Raw genomic sequence first — 21,339 nt, 5'->3', positions numbered from 1 at the left:
ATACAGGTGATCTAAGCTTTTGTCATCCTTTTTTTTCCCTTCCCCTCTCCCCACCCGCCTTTCTTTTTCATCATGGTATTTCACTGCAAAGGTAGAGTAGGATAATCCCAGTGAAGAATTTTCCCGTTTTCCTGTGGTGTCCCATGAGGCAACTTGAATGTGATTGCTATTAATACAACAGTAACTGGTATTGCAGTGCATTTGCCTGTTTTGACATGCTTATGACTTTGATTTCCTGAGTGCATTTTTCATTTTTTCAATTACTAACTTAAAAATATGTCAAATCAGAAATTTCTGGAACTTTTTTTTTTCCTCCTTTATCCTCCTTTAGCATAAACTTTGGTAATTTTTAAGGGCTGGGAAAACTTCCTCTACTATCAGATCAATATGGAAAATTTAAGAGCCACCTGTTTCCGTCAAGCAAATCGTACGCAGCGAGAAGTAGCGCTCTCAGTACTCTCATCTTCCTCTTCCCCATCGAAACGTTACACAGTGCTGGACTCACGGTGTGCCTGTCTCTAGCACCTGTGGACGTACGTGTCTGTTCTGCACGCTCCTGTGCAGGTTCTTCTCCAACACAGGTGCTCCATGAGCAGAAACACACATTCCCATCTTTCTACACTTGGGCATTGGCCATTCGTGTCTGCACTCAGTCAGTGCCTTCTACCCGCGTGCCCGACACACACCTCTTCCACTCACTGGCCTCCAAGAAATCCACCCTTGCCCCTTTCCTGCAGCTGGCTAAGGAGTGACGCTGTGTCCTTCTGACATATTGCTCGGCGTGAAAGCAGCAGGGGTAGTTCTGCTTTTTTTCAGCAAGAACAGGAAAGACATCAGTGTCAGGTCCTGGTGCAGACTGTAGCCTTGTTGGTTTTTCCCCTTGGAAGTCCTTGCCTCCCTGCTGGGAATTTTCTCCTTGTATTCCCAATATATATGTTTGTGATATATTCGTGTGTGTGTATACATGTATGTATATATACAAAGAGAGACATACAGTTTTTATATCTGTGTATATATATGCGCCCACGTGTATAGCTGCATTTTCTTGTCTGCCTTTTTTGTTTGTTTGTTTCTGTCTGTACGTGTTTTTCTCATATATTGCTTTGGTTGTGCAGGGCTAGGGTGGGTGTCTGATTCAATAACTCTGTCTTCACCAATTCCTTGTTGTAGACTATTGGGGAGAGTCTTATTACAGTGACCTCATCGACTTGCATCTGGGTGGTATGTATAGCTGAACCTCCTGCTGACACTAACCCTGCTGACACTCCTTCCCACCCCTCCCTTCACCCACTTCTCCCATCCTTGGCTCACAAACAAGAAGAAACAGCCCCTGCACATGGCTGGCTATAGCAGAACCCCTTTTCCAGCTCAGGAAGAGCAGACCCAGGCCTGCTCCACAAATCATGTGTAAGGCTCCCTCTTCTATTTTCCACACTGCTGATTATTTCAAAATTGAATTACTCTTTTCACTCCAGCCACCTTCCCTGCTAGAAGTGGAAGGCTGTTCTGTTTTTTTTGCTTCTCCTCTGCGAAGTCCAACTCTACCATCAAAGTCCTCTTTAAGAAAATAGTGTAATGTGAAGAGGACAGCAGAACTGACCAGCTCCCAAGAGCTAACAGCGCTGTAAAGGATTAGTCATGCCATTGCCTCCTCCTTCCCCTCCTGAGGCTCGTTTGCTTCTTCCAAAAATGCCGGAGTGTGCTGATGATCTAACAAAACCAAAATGCTCCCTCAAGGGACTATGGAAACACTTGTAGATGACAGATCCTTCCTCTTTCTCATTTTGTCTTATTGTAAGGTTAGGAGAGAATCTACTATTAAGAGTTCCAGTTGTTTTTGCTGGAATCTGGTGTTAGAGTTTCCAGTAAGCCCAGTTTGCATCATTACACAACTAATAAGCTTCTTGCTATGTTTTTTAGGTTTTTTTAATATCTCATTTAGAGCTAAGCACACGTTACAGTGTTTAGCTCTTTTTTTTTCCCAAGTGGTTGTAATCTGGTCATCACTCTGCACGATGGTTCTACATTTCTTTAACTTTACTTCCTGAATCCCTTAGTAGGTGGATAACTTTTGGGTTGCAAATAGCATTTGCTTAGCGTTTTCCCATCTTGAAAATTAAAATTCACTTTGCTAGTTTAATCGCCCTAAATCTGTTCTTATAAAATGAGCACATCTGTCAGCAGATCCAAGAGAAAGCAAACTCTGCTCGGTTGCCTTGTCGTCCAAGAGTCTCGTTTCGTTTGTCTTTCACAACATAAGGTTGCTTGCTCAGAGCTGTGGTGTTGTTGAGGGAGTGCATTACAGTCCAGCTCCACAGAGTGGAAAATCCACACGCTCTAAGCCTGATCCAACACACATCACTAGAAGTCTTCCCCTGACTTTGTTGTGTTCTGCATTTGATCCTTCAAACGTAATCTTGCCCAGGTTTTAACACTCATTTTTTCTCCCCCTCCAAGGGGAGGCTGTCCCACATAGTACCTATCTGTAGCTGAGTTGGAAATGCCTCCAAATTGTCCTGGCACAGCAGGCTTTTACTGAAGAACATCCACCTGAGTTAAGAAAATCCACCTAAGTTCAAGTTTCGAAATGGAAGACTTTTCTCCTTAGTAGACCTAATTTGTTGCCCTGTGCCAATTTTGATGTGATAGTCCTCCGCTAGCCCTGCGCTTCAGTCACTGTTCAGCCCCTCTGGCATTCTTTCCTGGGCTATCTTCTGCAGAGGGATTTTGAAACACTCTTCCTGGCTGTGTCCATCAGGACTGGCCCATATTCCTATGTGCATAGAGTAGGAGCTGTAAAAGGGTTGATGCTGAATTACACTTAACAGACCCTTATCCCTGTTTAATGCTATTTCCAATATACCTCTCCCTCCTCCTGCTTCTCCTCCTAATGCCTCTTTAGAGACAGCGATCCCATCAAAATCACTAATAGTGGCTTTAAGAAAAGCAAAATAATCTTTACTTAAAGGGACACTGTCACTTAAAACAGTATCGTGTTGCAGAAAATTTGAATTGAAAATTGAATTTACTGTTTATCTTTTTTGCCTGATTGCTTTTTCTGTTTCTCTGAACTCGGAGTCACCTCAGATTGGTTGTTTTTGATCTTGTCTAATGGGCTCCTTTTATTTATAAGGTGACTCAGTCACTTGGGCTTCCAACAAGCGGAGACAATGTTCATGTTTTTTAAAAATGGTTGATAGATTTTAAAACTATATCGAGTTTCTGCTCATTTCAAAAATACCTTTTTCAAAAGAAACTTTGAAAAAGTGTATTGAGCAGTATCCCTTTAAATGCTCTGAGCCAGTATAGCCTGCCTGGACTGTGTTGCTTTATAGTATTGTTTTGTCGCCTCTGTAATTTGCTTTATATTTGCTTTTTGGGGCTGCCAGAACACTTTTGCCAGAAGGGATACATTGCCCTGATGATACTTGTCACTATTCAGTGGCAGATTTAGAGCTCAGCTTCAAAATTAACATGTCTGTGCAGGATGCTGCATCTGGGTGGAGTGCCATTAAAATCCCTGGAGTGCCCTATGGCTGCGTGGTCCTGGCTGCATAGTTCGTTATTCTGCTGGAAACTTGTGTCTCTGAGGCATAGGCCTGACTCTAGAGTCATGCTGCCAGTAGAACGATAAGCAAAATTGCAAAATACTTTGAGAATTTATCTGTAAGTTGGTGATAATTAGGGCATAAATTTATTCTGGATTTTCTTTACGCTGATGAGAGCTGCCTTTCATTTAGTTGTTACAGATTGCGCAACAACTTCTGCAAGGGAGTGGTAACTTCTGACATCCTTGGTCGAGTTCCAGTTTGCAGGATTACAGATTGCTATCTTAACTACCCCCGTTGCTCTGTTCAGATGCCATAACCCTCTCTTCCTGTTCTAAACCGTCATGGACCACTGCTGTAAAGCAGATGTTTCATTTCATGCTACCGGTGGTCACATTTCAATTCGGAGCAATTATTCCTGTGTGTGTATCGTATCCACGGTTATGTTAAAGGAACATTACAAAGGTTACAAAGTCAACTGAAATTAAGATTTTTGTATTGTGTTGTTACATCAACAGATTTATAACCTTTAGATTGACTGCAGAGAACTCTCTTGATCTTATGGAATAAGCGGTAGCAACGCTAGGTTGTCTTCCTCTGTGTAGATTCTCATGGAGAGGAAATGAGACACGGTCAGTGGGTTTCACAGATGTTTGCTGGCAGCTGTGGAATGGTGAGACTTGAAAACATGGATTCTGAGCTAGACACTGGAAGGATGCAGTGGTCTGGTGGATATACACTCTTTTTCCCTTTTATTCCCTCTTTCCAGACAGTCCTTGCCCTAATCCTGTCTTATTCCCATCCATTTTCATTCTCAGTCCAAGTTTTTGCTTCTTAGGCATTTAATTTTAATCCTGCCTTCTTGACAAAGAAATCCTAGTGTTCTACCCTTCAGACCTCTTGTTCCTCACTAGCTGTTCCTAGTCTTTCACTCCTGCTCTGATCTTCCCACTGACTCAGTCCCCACAGTCTCAGTCCCTGCCTCTGGCCTTCTCCCCACATTTTTGGGCTCTGCTCCCTCTTCCATCCAGCATTATTTGTCTGGAAATCTGAAGGTCGTATCTCCTCCACAAACCTGCCTTTTCCTTTCATCCCTTACCCCTTTTCCCCTCTCCTCTCTGTCTCTTCCCCCTTAGTAGTTTGCATTCTTAGTCTCCTTGCTTAATTAATCCCAGCCTCAGTTCCTCCTTACCCACCAGTCCCTTGTCCCAGTTTGCTCCTCGTCTGCCTGTGGAAAGTACCTCCGTTGTTCCCTCTGCGTTCAAATGAGCAGCTTCCTTTTCCTTTTTGCATCCAGCAGGGAATTGTTGAGGAAGGAGCCCCACACTCCTTGTCTTGCTTTGTTCTTGCCTGGAGTATGCAGAGACAGGCAAGGAGGGTGTGAGGAAGAGAGCTGGGATGTTTGATAGTGCTCATTTCAGATGTGTGTGTTCTCCTTTCCAGACAAGAGCCTTAGGAACATCAGGTGAACAGAGGAGATAAAGTGTGAGTGTGGCTTTTCTTAATTTTGTACTTTGTAGAAAGTATTCTCTACAACAGCTTCACTTTTTATTAACTTATTTAAAACACACTTGAGCCGACTTTGTCCTTTACAGTCCTGCAGATACAACTCTGTAGGGCTGGAGCCTGATATACTCAAGTGGGAACAGTCCCCTTGCGATTGGCAAACACGGCTCTCCTGGAAGAGGAGTGGAGTTGTAAGATAAACATTGTTTTTTGCAGCCTACAGCTGCTTTTGACACTGAAGTGAGCTGTTGTCTTGGCTGTAAGTTTGGAGCAGGAAGAAGTGCTTGATAAGCAGAACTTGCTAAGTATAATTAGAGTACTCGTTAGGTACTGGAAGCAAGGAATTATCATTTTCCTCCCTCTTCCTGCACACTTCTGACAACTGCACACTGACAGTCTAATGGAAACGAACAGTCTTGGGAGGCAGGGCCAGTGCAGGACTACTAATTCTGACCACATTTCCAAGTGCCTTGAGATCGCATGGAAGCAGAAGACTTCTGTGCAATCATTTGTGTGTGTATTCTGCTCCAACTATTGCTTTCCTTAGTTTTCTTTCCCCTCCCTGCCTTTTTTTTTTTTTCTGCTGGATAAATAAAGGTGTGGTTCGCTTTGTGTGACAATTCAGTGGTCTGGGAGTTTTCTCCAGGTTCCTTCTAGTGATGGTACTTTAGAGGATATTGTTTTTGACACAGTTTTAGTAAACTAAACAGTTTTAGTCAGACACACTGAGTGATGTGCTTATGGGATAGCTGACAGACTCCTCGCCCTCAACTTGATAATACCTGCAGTTGTGTGGATGCTGTTCTCCAAGAGGTGGCTTTCTGTATTCTTGTTCTTTTACAACACTGCTGTTGAACAACTTCACCAAACAGTAAAGCTGGAATGCTTTAGTGTTCAGTACTTGGGTTTCTGACCATAACCGATTTTTAAAAGGTGGGAAAGAGGGTATTTCCTGTGATCTGTGCAAAGTTTGTCCTACTGATCTCTTTTGGACTGATGTTCATTTTAAACACTGAGTTAAAATGAGAGCTCTTAGTCTGGCAGCTAAACGAGTGATGGAATTTGTTAGTAGAATAAGAGTTTCTCAAGTTGGATATTAGGAAAAAATTAGGATATTAGGAAAAAATTAGGATATTAGGAAAAAATTAGGATATTAGGAAAAAATTAGGATATTAGGAAAAAATTAGGATATTAGGAAAAAATTAGGATATTAGGAAAAAATTAGGATATTAGGAAAAAATTTTTTACCATGAGAGTTGTAGAACACTGGAACAGGTTGCCCAGAGAGGTGGTGGATGCTCCATCCCTGGAGACGTTCAAGGCCCGGTTGGACGAGGCCCTGAGCAACCTGATCTAGTTGGAGATATCCCTGTTCCTTGCAGGGGGGGTTGTACTAGATGACCTTTGAAGGTCCCTTCCAGCCCTAACCATTCTATGATTCTAAGTGTCGTGCTCTTAGCTTGTGAGGCCAAATGCTGGCATAATGGTTCACGAGAACGGAGATTAGCCTCAGAGCTGGAGTTCCTGCCTGGTGTTGCTGATTTCCAAACTGCCCTGGTTAGTCAGCAATACAGAAACCAAAATCTTTGGATGCAAAGCTTGCAAAGGACGTGATCCTATTTGGATTGTGGTTTATCTGTTCAAGTCATTTTTGATGTACAGTGGCTCACCACTTCTCAGAAATCATCACAGCTCTCATGGCACAGGCAAATAGTGAAGGGGATCAATGTGAGCTGTAGCTCAGGCATGATGTCTGCCACTCCAAACTTTGTTTGCTTTCTTCATCTCCATCCATCGTTTTTACTACTGTGCTTCAGATTGTGAAGAAGTGTTACGTAGCTACAGCAGAAAAGGACAAAACCAGTCTGAAGTATTGCTCTTTAAAAAACAGGTAAATGAACAGTAGAAAAGACAACAGTCCAGTGTAGCAAAGAACAACGTATGGGGAAAAGGAAGGTGTATTTTCATGGTGGCTGTAGAATTTCTGGTCCTTGTTTTGAAGAGGCTTTGAAGCTAGAGTGTGTGTCCTTGGCTTGGCTCTTGGTTTCCACCTCTGCAGCAAAGTCTGCTATCTCTCAAGAGTACTATGTACAAGGTACAAGTACAAGGTCTTTCTTGTCATGGCTGCATAACAAACTTCCTAGAAAGATTTGGGAAAGGCTTCTTTTCACAGAGACAAGATAATTCCAGTCACTTTATTGACGGGATGTGGCTAACCTGCAAGGCAGAGCTTCTGCCTCTCCAGGATGTTCAGTGTGCTGGAGAGCTGGGACACGCTCCTTTCTTCCAGCTGTAGCTCCTGGCTCCATACCCACCACCCTGTGTGCCCTTCAGAGTGCCTCTGCCTGCCAGCAGCTTGGGCTGGTGACCTCTTTTCCGAAGGCTTTACACGCTTTCAGGAAAGTTGGCAGTGGCATTGGAAAGGAATAACTTGTGATTAAGACAGTCGGTTGGCAGTTCGGCCTCTCTGGGGGAAAAAAAAAATGACACCAAGTTGTGTGGTGTTGTGGACACACTGGAGGGAAGGGATGCCATCCAAAGGGACCTTGACAGGCTGGAGAGGTGGGCCTGTGAGAACCTCATGAAGTTCAACAAGGCCAAGTGCGAGGTCCTGCACGTGGGTCAGGGCAATCCCAAGTACAAGGACAGGCTGGGCGGAGAATGGATTGAGAACAGCCCTGAGGAGAAGGACTTGGGAGTGCTGGTGGATGAGAAGCTCACCATGAGCCGGCAACGTGCGCTGGCAGCCCAGAAAGCCAACCGTGTCCTGGGCTGCATCCAAAGCAGCGTGGGCAGCAGGTTGAGGGAGGGGATTCTGCCCCTCTGTTCTGCTATCATGAGACCCCACCTGGAATACTGTGTTCAGCTCTGGGGTCCCCAACACAAGAAGGACATGGAGCTGCTGGAGCGGGTCCAGAGGAGGCCATGGAGATGATGCGAGGGCTGGAGCACCTCTGCTATGAAGACAGGCTGAGAGAGTTGGGGCTGTTCAGCCTGGAGAAGAGAAGGCTCTGGGGAGACCTTCTAGCAGCCTTCCAGTACTTAAAGGGAGCCTATAGGAAAGCTGGAGAGGGACTTTTTCCAAGGGTGTGTAGTGATAGGACAAGGGGCAATGGATTTAAACTGAAAGAGGGCAGATTTAGATTAGATCTAAGGAAGAAATTTTTCACTCAGAGGGTGTTGAGGTACTGGACCAGGTTGCCCAGAGAAGTTGTGGCTGCTCCATCCCTGAAAGTGTTCAAGGCCAGGTTGGATGAGGCTTTGGGCAACCTGGTGTAGTGCAGGGTGTCCCTGCCCGTGGCAGGGGGGCTGGAACTGGATGATCTTTGAGGTCCCTTCCAACCCAAACCATTCTATGATTCTAATTTTTTGTTCAGAAGCTGTAGTCGCACCTCAGACTCTTGCTGACAGCACAGGTGGGACCAAAGAAGTGAATGGTCCCAGAAATGGTTCTTCTCTGACCCTTCAGCTCCTTCTGAGCAAACTGCTTCAGTGGGGCAGTGGGCAGCTGGTCCTGCCGCTGCTGGCAGCATGCTTTCCGTGCTGCAGTTGAAGACCTGTGTCGCCAGACCTGGCCTGGGTTTTTTGGTGGTGGAGGAGACTTAAACAGAAAAGGGAGGGGATTGGTTTGTGGTTTTTTCTTTAATTTGCTTATCCAAAGAGTATTTCCCATCTGGCCCTGACTCCATGGCGAAGACAATTGTCTTGCAGTGATGATCTTGTCTTTAATTTAATGAGCCCATGAGTTGGTGGCATCTCTTCTCCAGACAATAATATACTAATAATGCTATATACTGTAGGATTGGCTTCGGGAGGAATAAGACGACATGTAAGGATTTTCATTATGTCATCAGACAAGTGATAAGGGCAAGGTAGATGAGACAGTTTTTGACACCTCACTGTGAACTACTATTCAGTACTATTTGTGGGAGAACTATCCAAGCTCAGCCTTTTCCCAGGATTGCCTCTAAACATAAATATATATTCTTGCTGTGAAGTTGTTTGTCGTTTTTTTTTTTAAATTAGCCTTGACAGGAATGTGAGTGATCTGGTGATACATTCACTGTCTAAACATATCAGCTGGAGGGAATACTTTTTCCATTTAGCAAATCACTTCTTTTTTCCCCTTGGTTCTCTATTTCCAAAACAGTTATGAGGCCTTTTCTTGAAAGAGTTCATCTGAAGGGACAGTGAAATGTGTGACATGGAGTACACTTAAAGGTTTGTTACTGTCAGTGAGATATCCTTCTCCATTTCAGGAAATATGATAAAATACTTTTCCTCTTAAAATTACAAAATTCCTATTTCAGCCTGCATATAGGATCCATACCACATGTGTCGGTATTCCCTGTTAGCAAGGATGGGGGGCAGTTTTCATGACTATCACCTTAGAGGAGTTTTCAAAAATATATTTTAAATTCTACTGCATGATACATATACATATATTAAAACATAATAATTGGTATAGTTTCCACAACTTTAAAGAACCATAAGAGGTAAGTTTTCAAGTCGCACTTCACTCTGTCCTCACTGTTTAGGACCTCCAGTACATAAAGAAAACTTCTTAAAGGCTGGCTAACCATCCTGGGCAGCACAGAGTTGTTTCCAAAGCAATTGTCACAATCATATAACCTGTATTCACTGATGCAACTATAATTTATGTCTGGAGTAATTGGAAAGGATCTTAGGAGTAGAGGTTATGTTTGTTATCTTGCTGGAAAGCAATGTTAACGTTCCCAGTAGCAGGACTATTATAGATACGATGGACTTTGTAACTTGACTCAAGGACACTTCTGTCTTAAACAAGAGTGGGAGGGTGGTATTGCTGTTAAAAAACAGCCCAACTAAGAGCAAAGGAAGAAAACACAATTGTAGGGAGCGGGTTCTGTATGACAGCCTTCACTATGTAAGTCCTGTGGCATTTTACTGGAGGCCAAAGGTGGTATTTTCTCCTAGGATCAGAGCGTCTGCTCACTGATGACAAAAGTTCTTAGTTTGTGGTCATGTTGCAATGAGATGAATGGCATTTTCACATACCAGGTATTTATTTTCAGATCAAATATGGCAAATGGGAAATTCCTCACCAAGTCTATATGTCCGTGGTTTGAAATGTATAAATAGAGCTGCATTTGTTATCAACACCCCCCCACACACACACACTTCTGAATGAAACCTCAAACTCTGAAAAATTGGATTTTTTCTTATAGTTAAATGTCCATCTCTTGATCCCCCCCCAAGTTAGAGTTTATAGCATATAGCATTTGATATGTGTATCTTTAATAGCATATATAAAAGAATTAATGCTGAATAAGATAGGATGTGAAATCAAAAATATAATAGGTATCATGCACCAAATGCTGTGTTTGTTTTGTGTGGAAGCTCATTCTTCACAATGCCTTTGTGGTTTGGGGTTTTTCTTGTTTGGTTTTGCTTTTGTAACCTCATCTGTGAAATGGCAATCGTAGGAAAAAAAAGCCCTGGTATTTTTTTCATTTTAAATTAAGAAGTTGGAAAATTCTGAACAACTAGAATTAAGGCTCTGGTACTGTCGACTAATGTTGGTATGATGCTTCATTTGTAACTGTCATATGGCCGACTGTGGCACCTCTCCTGATGTTGCCCCTTCCTGCTCCCAGTACAGAGGTTGCTCCCTGTCTGAGAAAGCGGTGCTGCCCAGTCACAGGCTTCGAAGCCGACGTGCTCTCCCTCTCACTCCAGTGTGTCCTGTGTGCTGGTCTAGTTCTGTGATGGTCCCTTCTAAGGCCTTCCCAGTTCGCCAGCAGTCTAGTTCTGTAAAGCGCTCTCTGAACCACATATATCAAGGTCTGCTGACTTCTCCAAAATAAGTGGTTTTCTTACCATATTGTTGTGGAGTTTATGCCTTTTCCCAACACAGAAACGTCTCCCCTTTATAAAGGTGGCTGTGCATTGAGAGCAGTAAGCGTTCCATTCTGCTGGCTCTGATGTTTCAGGCTCATCACCTTCCTGGTGCATATGTTCTCCTGTGCCTATTAGTGATGTTGCTTATTTCCTACTGTTTAGCTCTGTAACGTTAAGTACAGCTGGAAAGCAAACTCTTGGTGTTAAAACAGCTGAACCAGTTCAGAGATGAAAAATGTTTGTCTTTCACTGGGCACCAGAAAAGATTTAAAAGATTCAGTAAGTCACTGATACTACCAGGACTTGTAAGCTTTAAAATGCTTTGTGAAATGAGAATGTCAAGGGAGAGCTTAAAATTTACTGTTTTAACTCTGCAAAGCCCTTGGTTGGTCATTGTCCCTGCAGACCCTGATGAGAATCACTTTTTTTTTTTTTTAAATCCATGTAAAAGCCTTTTCCCCTCTAAGCCCAACAGTCCCCTTGAGTACATGTGTGCTCACCATACTTGACCCAGCAGATCCTCACAGGCTGGTTCCACGTTAATCAGACTGTCCCTGTGATGTTCCCTGTCTGAAGAAATTATTTTCCATTAAAAAGGACACTTTTACCATCAGTGGATGCTGCCATGATGATAAGAGCATGGTCCTGATAAAGCTTTAAGGTAGGGTGGCTGCTTACAGCTGGTGTCTTATGCATGCAGACGAGACTTTTTGTAACCCTGCTTGAAATTTGATGTTTATCAGCAGGAGTTAAATATTCGTCTCTGCTCATCCTGACATCTTGTTCACAAACCTTTTGATTAAAGACCATGTGATTGAAAAATGGACGTTAGGAAAAAGTACAGTAAGAATAACCTCCTGCCTGGTATTTGTGTAGCTCAGTAGGAGTTCACCAGTACCTCAGCCTACCTCTTACCTGTTGCCTGTGCTTATTAGGGACATTATTCATCTGTAGACTGTATCCCTTGTTTCTGCTTCTCCATTTCTTGTATTTTTTCTTTTCTTTTCTTCTTGTGTTTCCTTTCTTTCTCACTCTTATGCTTTTTGTCCTTTGCTTGTCTTTTATTTCACCCCTTTCCTCCTCTTCCGTTCCACTTCCAACTTCCTCTTCCTCTCCTGCCTCTTCCTCTTCCTCGTTTGGTCCTATTGAAGTTGAGCCCAATGCCGGGACACCACGTCGTAGACCTCTCTCCTTCTGCCCTTGCTGTGCCCATGAAGGTAACGTAACCTCACACGCTCCCTGTTCTCCTTGACCGCAGCTGGGTTCTCGTAGCAGCACTAGTCAGCTAGTGACCACAGGGCCCTCAGCCCTTTTCTTGCTGTGTCCCCAAACCAACCTTCTCAGTAGCAACCTGGTAACCAGCTTCTCTGAGCCAGTGGCAAGTTACTGAAGGAACAGTATCCCTTTTGCTAGTCCCAGCTGTGCTAGGGAAGGTGTAGTGACTGGGAGGGACATTGGGCAGCAGCGGTGGGAGCAGTAGTGTCACACTCGAAAGTTTCTGTTTTCATTTGGTGGCTTCAATTTCTCTGTTCCTCCTGAAAGATGTTTGGAAGGTGGGATAAGGGAAGACAACCTCCTTCCTTAAATGGCCTTTTAATTAGTCTATATGGATTAAAGGAATACTGTGTCTTTATAAGGACTCGTTTGTGAAAACATCCTTGAACTTTAAAACCAACAAACCTTAAGTTAGAGCAGTTTTCCCTCGCCTGTCTTGCTGAGTGCATTCTTCAACTGTCCCAAACAGAGTTTGCCGTAGAGTTTCCATTGCCAAGGCATGGGGGAAGGGGTTGTTTGTGTGTTCATGGTGTAATTTTGCTAACCACTTACTCTGCTTTCCATGGTGCTCCCTCACATCAGTTGTCAGTGCTCCCTCTCCAATCCTCCCATTATTCCTCTGCTCATTGGCTGTTTAAAAATACTTACGTATTTCGTAGGTCAGTAGCGTTGTGTTTTTGGCTTTTTCTTAGAGGCATTTGTTTTCTATACATCCCGGCATCGGAAAGGATGGGGAGACTTCCCAGTGCTTTCATGGCGCCACAGCACTGGACATCTGCATGTACGGTCTCCCTCTCCTGTCGCCACACGGGCATACTGTGCAGAGATGCTCAGAAAGGAATGCTTGGAACTGAGCAACACACTGCTACAAAGTCCACAGAGCCCGAGGCTCTTAGGGTGGTAAAACTGGGTCTGGTATTCCCCGAGGGTCTGTTGTTAGGATTTTTCCAAGGCAGATATTCTCAGCCTAAGCTGCAGTTTCATAGGAATTGTAGTCTCTCCTTTGTTTAGCTTCCAGTGCAGCATTTGTCTGAGATCCTGAGGTTGGAGGCAGGGCACAGGTCTGAATTAAATAGTCGTTAACGTGGTATTTGTGAAGTGTTTCCCAGAGTTTGAATAGTAAGCTTGCTGCTCGGTTAATTTTAGCATCAAAATGACTGTTTGAGAGCTTTGGCTCTTGATACAGATAGTACATACACATAGTAACAAACTCAGGCAGGGATGTTAGGTGCTTTAGGGTGCCTAGGATACCTGCAGTGCAAGCTGATAGGGTGCAGCTACCCAAAAGTGCTGTTGAGCTTGACCCGAGGCCCTGCTCCTGCCTCCACGTCCATGCAGGCACACTGCTGGTGTCCTTGATGGTGTCTGGTACAAGTGACAGCGTTCATCTGCAGGTAGTTCAGTGTGGAATCAGTCGCCCAGACCAGGAGATTGCTAGGAGGAGCTTCCCTGATAAGCTCTTGCATTTGATAAATATCAACAGAAAGCCTTGGGAACAGCATTCTGCAGTTTATTCCACGTAACTCCTGGCAGATACGAGTTCATCAGTGGACTACTGAGTAAGTTCAGGAGTTGGTTTTAAGCTAAACAAAATACCAACTGTTCTAGTTCTGTACTAAGTGGCCAAGGCCCAAGGTGTTTTTATTCTGCTTTGATATTAGCTAATGTATCTGGGGATTCTTTTTCATTCCAGCAGTGATGTGCAATACAGTAGAAGTAGTTTCTGTGTTCGCTGTGCAGAGGGGATCTTCTCGATGGATAGATACATGTGGCTAGGAGGAGCAGTCAGAAAAGTTTTATTTAGCTATTGAAAAAAAGAAAAGAGATGTTACTTTTGGCTGGTAAAAGAAAAGATTGAGGACGTGCAATTGAAGAAAATAAAGGTAAAACACATGGAGTGGTAATTGAGTTCGTTTCTGATGAGCATATGTTTAAGTAGCTGGCATGAAGATATATAAAGCTCTTCTAATGAAAGGAAAAGTGAAATATTACAGAAATCCAGGTTTTCTGCATTAAGGGTGAGGAAGAAACAAGCAATCACAAGAAAATCAGAAAGCAAAAATAAAATTAAAAAAAAAAATTGAAAAAATCAGGCTCCAAAGAGAAGAGAATCCTTTTGGAGGTGACTTCTACTCTTCCGTGTGCTCTAGGCAAACTGAACGGACCCGGCTTGGGAGTGCTCTGGCAGCATCTTGCTCGGCTTTCTTTGCACATTTTGCCCCGTTGTTGTTTTTGCAGTTTGGACTTGTAAGGATTGACGGGCGTTACCTGAAAAGTTACCAGGTTTCTTTTTTGACAGGCATGGGTAAGAAGGATGATCCCAAGCTGATGCAGGAGTGGTTCAAGCTGGTGCAGGAGAAGAATGCCTTGGTTCGCTACGAGTCCGAACTGATGATATTGTGAGTAAAAGTGCAAAGCTTCAAATGGGGGATTATGTTAGAAATAGCACTAGAAGATCCGTCAGCACCGTCTTCTCCATAATGTCAGGAGATCAGCAGTTGTCTTAGGCTGATTCTTGGCTGAGATATGAATACATTTTAGGAAAGTGGTAGAAGAAGGAATAATAGCAATAAGAAATGAAAGTTGCAACTGTTTGTGCACATGCAGAAGGACGGATGTGTGTTTAAACCTCTGAGCCCTTCCCAAGCTGTTCTGGGATAAAACACGTCTCGTTCACGCAAGTGGTTTTGAGCTATGCAGAAATAATGTGTGATTCCTCCTGGTTCTGCTGGAGTCCACTTCTTGGTGTAGCCAAAAGCCCTTAATTGTCACCTGTGCCATGTGGCCCTCTGCTGTAGTGGGACCCCAGTGCCTCTCATTTGGGCTCAGATGATGAGGCTTTTTTCCTCTTGATGAAATTGGAGCCTTCCCAGTCCTCATGCTGTAAATTCACTGAAATTTCTTTCCGAGTACGTCAGCTGACCCAGGCAGTGTGGAAGCTGATTGTCTTAGTGCCTGTGTCAGAAAAGCCCGAGGTGTTGTCTGCATTGGAATTCAAAAAGGTTTGACACGTCCTTAGTTGATGAGTAACTCTGTCTTTCGAGCAGGAGGTAGCAGGAGATACGTAAAGTATAATTTTGCAGTGATTGCAGATCTCTTTGTTCCTTCACACTGTTTTGGATTTAGTCCCACCCATAATCCGCTCAACTTTCTGTATTGCACTTCCTAGCTGAAGGTAAAGAACCTGAGATGCTGAAAGTACATTTAAATCTTTTAAAACCTAGAGCTGTCTATAACATATCTATATATCTATATCACCTATCTTAGGTGTTTTAAGAGTTGTTCCAAAACAGATTGGTAAAACGTGTAGCAGATATCTAGAGGGGCAGCAGAAGCGGAGAATGGATATGAAGCAATGTATGGAGCATGTTAATATACCCAGAACTTGGATTCCTGATGTTTCCCTTCCAGCGCTCGGGAGCTAGAACTGGAAGACAGGCAGAGTCGATTACAGCAGGAACTCCGGGAGAGGATGGCGGTAGAAGGTGAGAGCAAAAGGGAATGTTACCTGGATTGTGTGTGCTTATTTCTGGCCTTGTGTATGCTGATAGTTTTTGGTATCTGTAGATCATCTGAAGACAGATGAGGAGCTCTCAGAGGAGAAGAGGATCCTGAACGAGATGCTAGAAGTAGTGGAGCAGAGAGATTCTCTTGTGGCTCTCCTTGAGGAGCAACGTCTTCGAGAAAAAGAAGAAGACAAGGACCTGGAGGCAGTCATGCTTTCCAAAGGTTTTAGCTTGAACTGGTCCTGAGCTTAACACACTTACCTCTGCTGGTCTGTGTTGTCCAGCTGGCCTACCCTGAGTTCGCCAGAATTACATGGATAGGAAGATGTTGAAGGGGAAACCTCCGAAGGGTCCGACAGCACGCAGGGATTTGGTCTGAAGCACTCAGAAGCCTTTTGATAAGTGTGTTGGTTCCAGAAGCTTAAGTTTTACATATCTGCAAGCCAAGTTGAAGATAATGAGGTCGAGACTGTGGAGTCTCCTTGAGGTCCTATACGATGGACCGTATTTTTGTGCGTGTGGTAGCAGGGAGAGGAATAATCCATGTGTGGGGAAGGAGGTTAAGGGAAGAAGTACCCTTAACTAAACTGGATTTATGGCAGTCCGTTCCTTTCCTGTTTTTGCTACACGAGTTCTAATAAAAGGGAGGGAAGGGGCAACCCTCTCTGGAAAACCACAGCAGCCTGTATGGTGGAGTCAGCTGTCCGAGAGAGCTCCAGAAGCCCGGGGCAACACCTTCTTTGCTTTAGTCTTCCTCCCCACCAAAGAAACCTGCAGGTGATCGTTACATATGGATATGAAGACATGTGAGACAGAGAAGATACTACTAGTATGTGTGATGGAATTCTCTGCCTTCTGGTTTTGAGAGACGTGGGCATCGGAGGACTCTCTCCCTTTCATAGCCTCCTAAATCTTGTGGGGAAAAAAGAGGAGCAGAAGAGAGAGGGAAGATGCCCTTCTGCTTTGCTACACACTGGAGAGACAGCTACTGCTGGCCTTCGTCTTCATGGCCACAGCTCAGAGGCTGGTGGGCCGCTTTGTTCTGGTTTTGTTGTGACTGTTTTGACACTGGAAAATACGGACTGTGGGACAGTGGTAAGTGTGTGCTGGGGCAGGGGGATTACCAGGCAGCGTTCCCTGGCTCTTAGGCCCCTAAAAGAGAGAAGCCCTTAAGTGACTGAACCACCATTAAGAATTTTCAGTGTTTTTATTATTTTTTTTCCTCTGTATTTTATTTTTGCACATTGGAAACGAAGCTTAAGACCTGCCTGGGCCCTCAGTCACTTTGATCCTTTTATGTCAATTAACTTATTTTTTTAATACTTGAAAGAAGATTCATTTTTGTACCTTTTAGGAAAAAAAATGGACGAGTGATGGGTATGTGTGCCTGCTGCATCCTACAACTTCCACTTCGAAATTACTGGACGTTGTTACCTGTGGCTATTTATTAGTAGTGTTCTTAATAATTTGATTGTTACACATATTTGATTGTGGAGGGAGTGTTTTAACTCTATTAGAGAAAGACACTCTGCGGATTGGTCCCTGCTTCACAGCAAGGGCAGCCTTTATGGACCCACGGATGCATCCTGCCCTAGAAGTTTTCCTTTATGACAAAATCCTGCGCACTCATGGAGTTGTTAGAATCTATTTGTGTTCCTAGCATTCTTTTCTTCTGCATCCTGGATTCCCTCTGTTGGACTAACGAACCTATAATTTATTTAAATTTTACATTTTTATAACAAGAAAGCCAAAACTATGAGGTAGAAATATCCCATATGCGTCTCTTTCCCTGAAAGAGGCGACCCTCACACTCCTGAGAATACAGCCAGAGGGACTTCCATGAAAACAAAAATAGCACGTTTCCTGCTGCATCTGTTGGAAGAAGCTCCTTTTGGCTCTGCTAGCGAAGCTGCTCCTTTCCAGCCAGGAGGGTACTCATTGTGATCGTACGCTAAGCAACGAGCAGGACATGCAATGAGCAATCCAGCACCAGTCACCGTTTGACGGATCCCCTGAGCACACTGTCCTGACCTTGTCCCACAGAGCTGAAAGAGCACTGTGCGTTGGGTGTGCGTTCCATCCTTAACGTGATGTTAAGAGGTGGGTTTTTTCCCCCCTTGGGATGCTGACCATGTTCTTTTCTTGTTAAAGAAGTCCTAAGCCTGCTCCCCAATGTCCTTGAGAAAGCGTCCCATTCCCAAGCACGTTCATACAGCGTACTTGACTCCTTCAGCTTAGCAGTGGGTGCAAGGTACCCAAGCAGGGCTGAACATCCTTTTATCTTTTGCCCCAGGACAGAAGTCAGCGTGGTTTCTTGCTGTTTGCTCTCTACCTCCTTCAAAGAGGTCTTCTGTCAGCCAAGGTCTACGATTCGAATCCACCTCTGACTCAGGAGCATACCTCAGGCTGAGGAAGAATGGGTAGGACTGTCCCCAGAAACTCTGAGCGGTGCTGGTCGTTAACTGTGGAAACATGTTTTTTTCCACCTCAAACGTTCCCCCTTTTATCCCCCCTAGTGTTTTCTGCTAAGGCATTACAAATTAAATCCAGATGCTCATGAAACCAAGCAGACAGGCAGCTGCAGTGCCACTTTGTGCCCGTCAGCAAGTGGTACCTGCCATACCAGCATCACGGAGTGCTAGCTTACCGACAGAGCGTCCAACCAACAGAATTCCCCCCATTTGCCAGAGCAGGGGCCAGTTGCACAAGTCAAACTGGCGACGGTAGTTTACATCCTCTGCGTTTGAGGGGCCAGCAGGAGCTGGAGAGGAGGAGAGAAGAAAGAGGGAAGCTGGATACGGAGTTTAATGTAAACCATCTTGCGCGGAGAAATGGCCTCAGTCCGTTTTATAGTGCACTGGGTATATGGACCATATGTAACTTTTAAAAAAAGATCATTGAATGTGAGCTGTAGAACATAAAGAAATCCTGAAGAAGAGACACCGGATTACTACTTTTCCCTTTCGTGCCAGGGGACACTGGCCAGATCTTTGCAATGCTGAAGAACGGTATCACTTGAGAGTGTACTGCCCTACTGCAGGGGAAAAGCGCGTATCCTAAACCTGAACTCATGAGGTTCAGGTGAAATGCAAATTCAGAGCTAACATCGCACACACAAATTTATTAAAAATACACGAAAGGGAATGTTAAAAGGCCTTTTTATATCAAGATGGTTGTAAAAGGCACAACTTGTATTTGCTGTTCAGTTGCACTTTAAGAATATGACTTGCATATCAGATACTGGGTTTTTTTACTATCTGAATATTTTTAATTCAAATTTTATATTTTTAAAGGTGAAGAAGGCTCTTGTGACCACAAGATTCCTTATTTGTATCAGAATCCAAGTAGGATGTTCTAGCTCTTTGCGCTGCCCAGGTGGGCAGCAGCACACGACTCAGCTGTGTGCGTTCAATGACCTGTGCCCATTTCACGGATGAGGGGAGCGAAAAGGCCCTCGGCTTCTGAGAAGTGGGCACGCAAGGGCACCCGTCCCCATCCGACACGTCCGTACCAGGGGCTGGCCGCTTCCTCCCTGTGGCAAGTAGGAGGAGAGCCGAGCCTGGAACCAAGCCTGTGTTCTTTTTGACATGGGCACGCTGAGGATGGGGCAAGCACTTCGGTCTCCGATGGGGAAGGCAGGAGAATACCACCTCCTGGAAACACCCGGGAGGCAAACGGGGATGGGGGGAGTGAGGACTGCCAAAACAACTAATCTGCTGCTTTCACAGTACCTTTTTTTTTTTTTCTTAAACTGTTCTGTTCCTTTTAGCCATGTTTTCATTAAAACTCACAAGTGGCTGTAAAATCCTGAGCTTCAAAGAACTAACGTGTGGGGAGGTGACAAGATGTTTCAGCTCCAACTTCCAGACATATTCCTTCTTTCAGTTAACCAGTACCCCATGGTCTCGCTGGGGCATGTCACAAACTGCGTTGCTGAACATATTTTAGAGCAAACGGCAAGTTTTACAAGTCTGTCCTTCTCTCTCTCCGTCTCTGCATTTTATGTAAATATTTGTTGTACGTAAAGACACCAGTGGACCCTTGGGTTACCCCCACGGTCAAGAATCTGAGTTTTGTGCAATGCCTAGGCCTCTCTTAGAACACGGTGCTTGCATAGAGCTAGTCACCACATTTGTGTGCACTCTGGTGGTTTTTAATATTTTTATACATCCTAATCCTGAACATTATGAGGTATTGTAAGTGGTCTAGACTGCATGATCTAGAGCAGCCGGCAGTTCCGTTTTCTTAGCAGCCGTTGCTAAAACGTTCACAGCTACACCTTGTTTGGTTAACATTCTTTTAAAATGAGTTTTCAACTAAGTGTTTACACCAGACACCAGTGGATGAGAAAGGTGTCGCATTATGGAATCTCCCGTGTACAAAGTGAAAAGCCACAATAGGGCTTTCTGGGGATTTCAGGCGTCACTGTCTGCAGTAAAGAGAACTCTAAAGCGTACTAAAAACCAGCCCGTATATATAGTTCACAGAGATCGCTGGCTCTCGACCGTTGCAAAATAACAGAGATGAGAAGCTTTCCAAAAGTTCCTGCTTTTGGATCGCTCGGAGTACCACTATAGGCAGGGTAGCCGGGCAGATGAGGATGGGACTGAAAGCAGATGCGAAGGGGAGGATGCCATGTTCTGATGGCATTGCAGTAATTTAAATACTCTGTACCTGTGCGTGCATGCGTGTGTGTGTGTGTGAAGTCGGATCCAGGTGAAGGGATCTGCTGCGGCATCTTCCCTGTTGTACGAAAGTGAACTCTGATATTCAGATCGTTCAAGGCTTTTATCGTTGGCATGTATGGAGTGTTAACAGAAAAGCGTATACCCTACCTGTAAAAAAAAAAAAAAAAAACCAACTCTGTTCCAGCCTGTTTTCTTCTGTTTGGTTGTGTTTTATTGTTTGTTTTTATGCACACTTGCTTCGTTGGTGTTGAGATTTTAGCACCTCAGATGGCCAACTGAACTAAAAAAAAAAAAAAAAAAAAAAAAATAAAGTCATTAATTATTTTTTCTTTTTGTTGGTGGAGTTTCCGTTTGTCTCCCTTCTGCGTTCACTCCCACGGATGATGATTAAAGAGGAAGCCGGGAGCTGAGGGAAGGTGATCTTGAGATGAAAGAAAAACCTGGGTATGAAAGGGCCTGACTTCTGCTCCTCTTGCTGGAACACTCGGAGCCCATCTGAATTATCTGCGATACAAACAAATCCATCTTGATACAGCCTCAATACATGGTCGTCCTCCTTTCTCCGTATTTTACATTGTTTCTTCAGATTCCCTGTGAAGAGAAATTACAATAAATAGCCAAGAAGGGGTGAAGCTGATGTAAATGGAATTGTAGGAACTAGTATTTCATCACTGTAGCTCACTTCCTTAGCCCGCAGTACCAGTGTGAACATCTGACGCTGCTGGAGCAGCACTCAGGAAAATAAGGAGTGAAAGACATCGACGCCTCTGTGCTGGAATCCCGTGTTAAGCCTCCCGTGCTCCGTGCCCGTGTCTCTTCTGCGCTCTGCCAGCTCAGGAAGGTCAGCTAGGCGATGTGCACCTCCAGAGCTGTGCCCCTCGAACAGACTGCAAGGATTTGGATGTTCAACCTCACCAGCTCGTGTGTCAAGACAAG

At 44.2% G+C, this 21,339-nt stretch overlaps 1 protein-coding gene across 1 annotated transcript in view; it reads left to right on the top strand.

Annotated features, from left to right (window-relative positions):
- Positions 1-20,687, top strand: part of MICAL3 (microtubule associated monooxygenase, calponin and LIM domain containing 3) — a 165,082-nt gene extending 144,395 nt beyond the window's left edge. Inside the window, exons 40-44 of the mRNA XM_086609661.1 lie at positions 1,171-1,221; positions 12,086-12,151; positions 14,509-14,608; positions 15,621-15,694; positions 15,777-20,687. Coding sequence (XP_086465787.1) covers positions 1,171-1,221; positions 12,086-12,151; positions 14,509-14,608; positions 15,621-15,694; positions 15,777-15,961 — 476 coding nt within the window. The 3' untranslated portion in view covers positions 15,962-20,687. The remainder of the gene's footprint in view (positions 1-1,170; positions 1,222-12,085; positions 12,152-14,508; positions 14,609-15,620; positions 15,695-15,776) is intronic.
- The last annotated feature ends 652 nt before the right edge of the window (positions 20,688-21,339 follow it).

The sequence above is a fragment of the Tauraco erythrolophus genome, chromosome 4 (assembly GCF_009769465.1).
Source record: "Tauraco erythrolophus isolate bTauEry1 chromosome 4, bTauEry1.pri, whole genome shotgun sequence".
Taxonomy (NCBI): domain Eukaryota; kingdom Metazoa; phylum Chordata; class Aves; order Musophagiformes; family Musophagidae; genus Tauraco; species Tauraco erythrolophus.
This window is presented reverse-complemented; position numbering and strand designations above follow the sequence as displayed.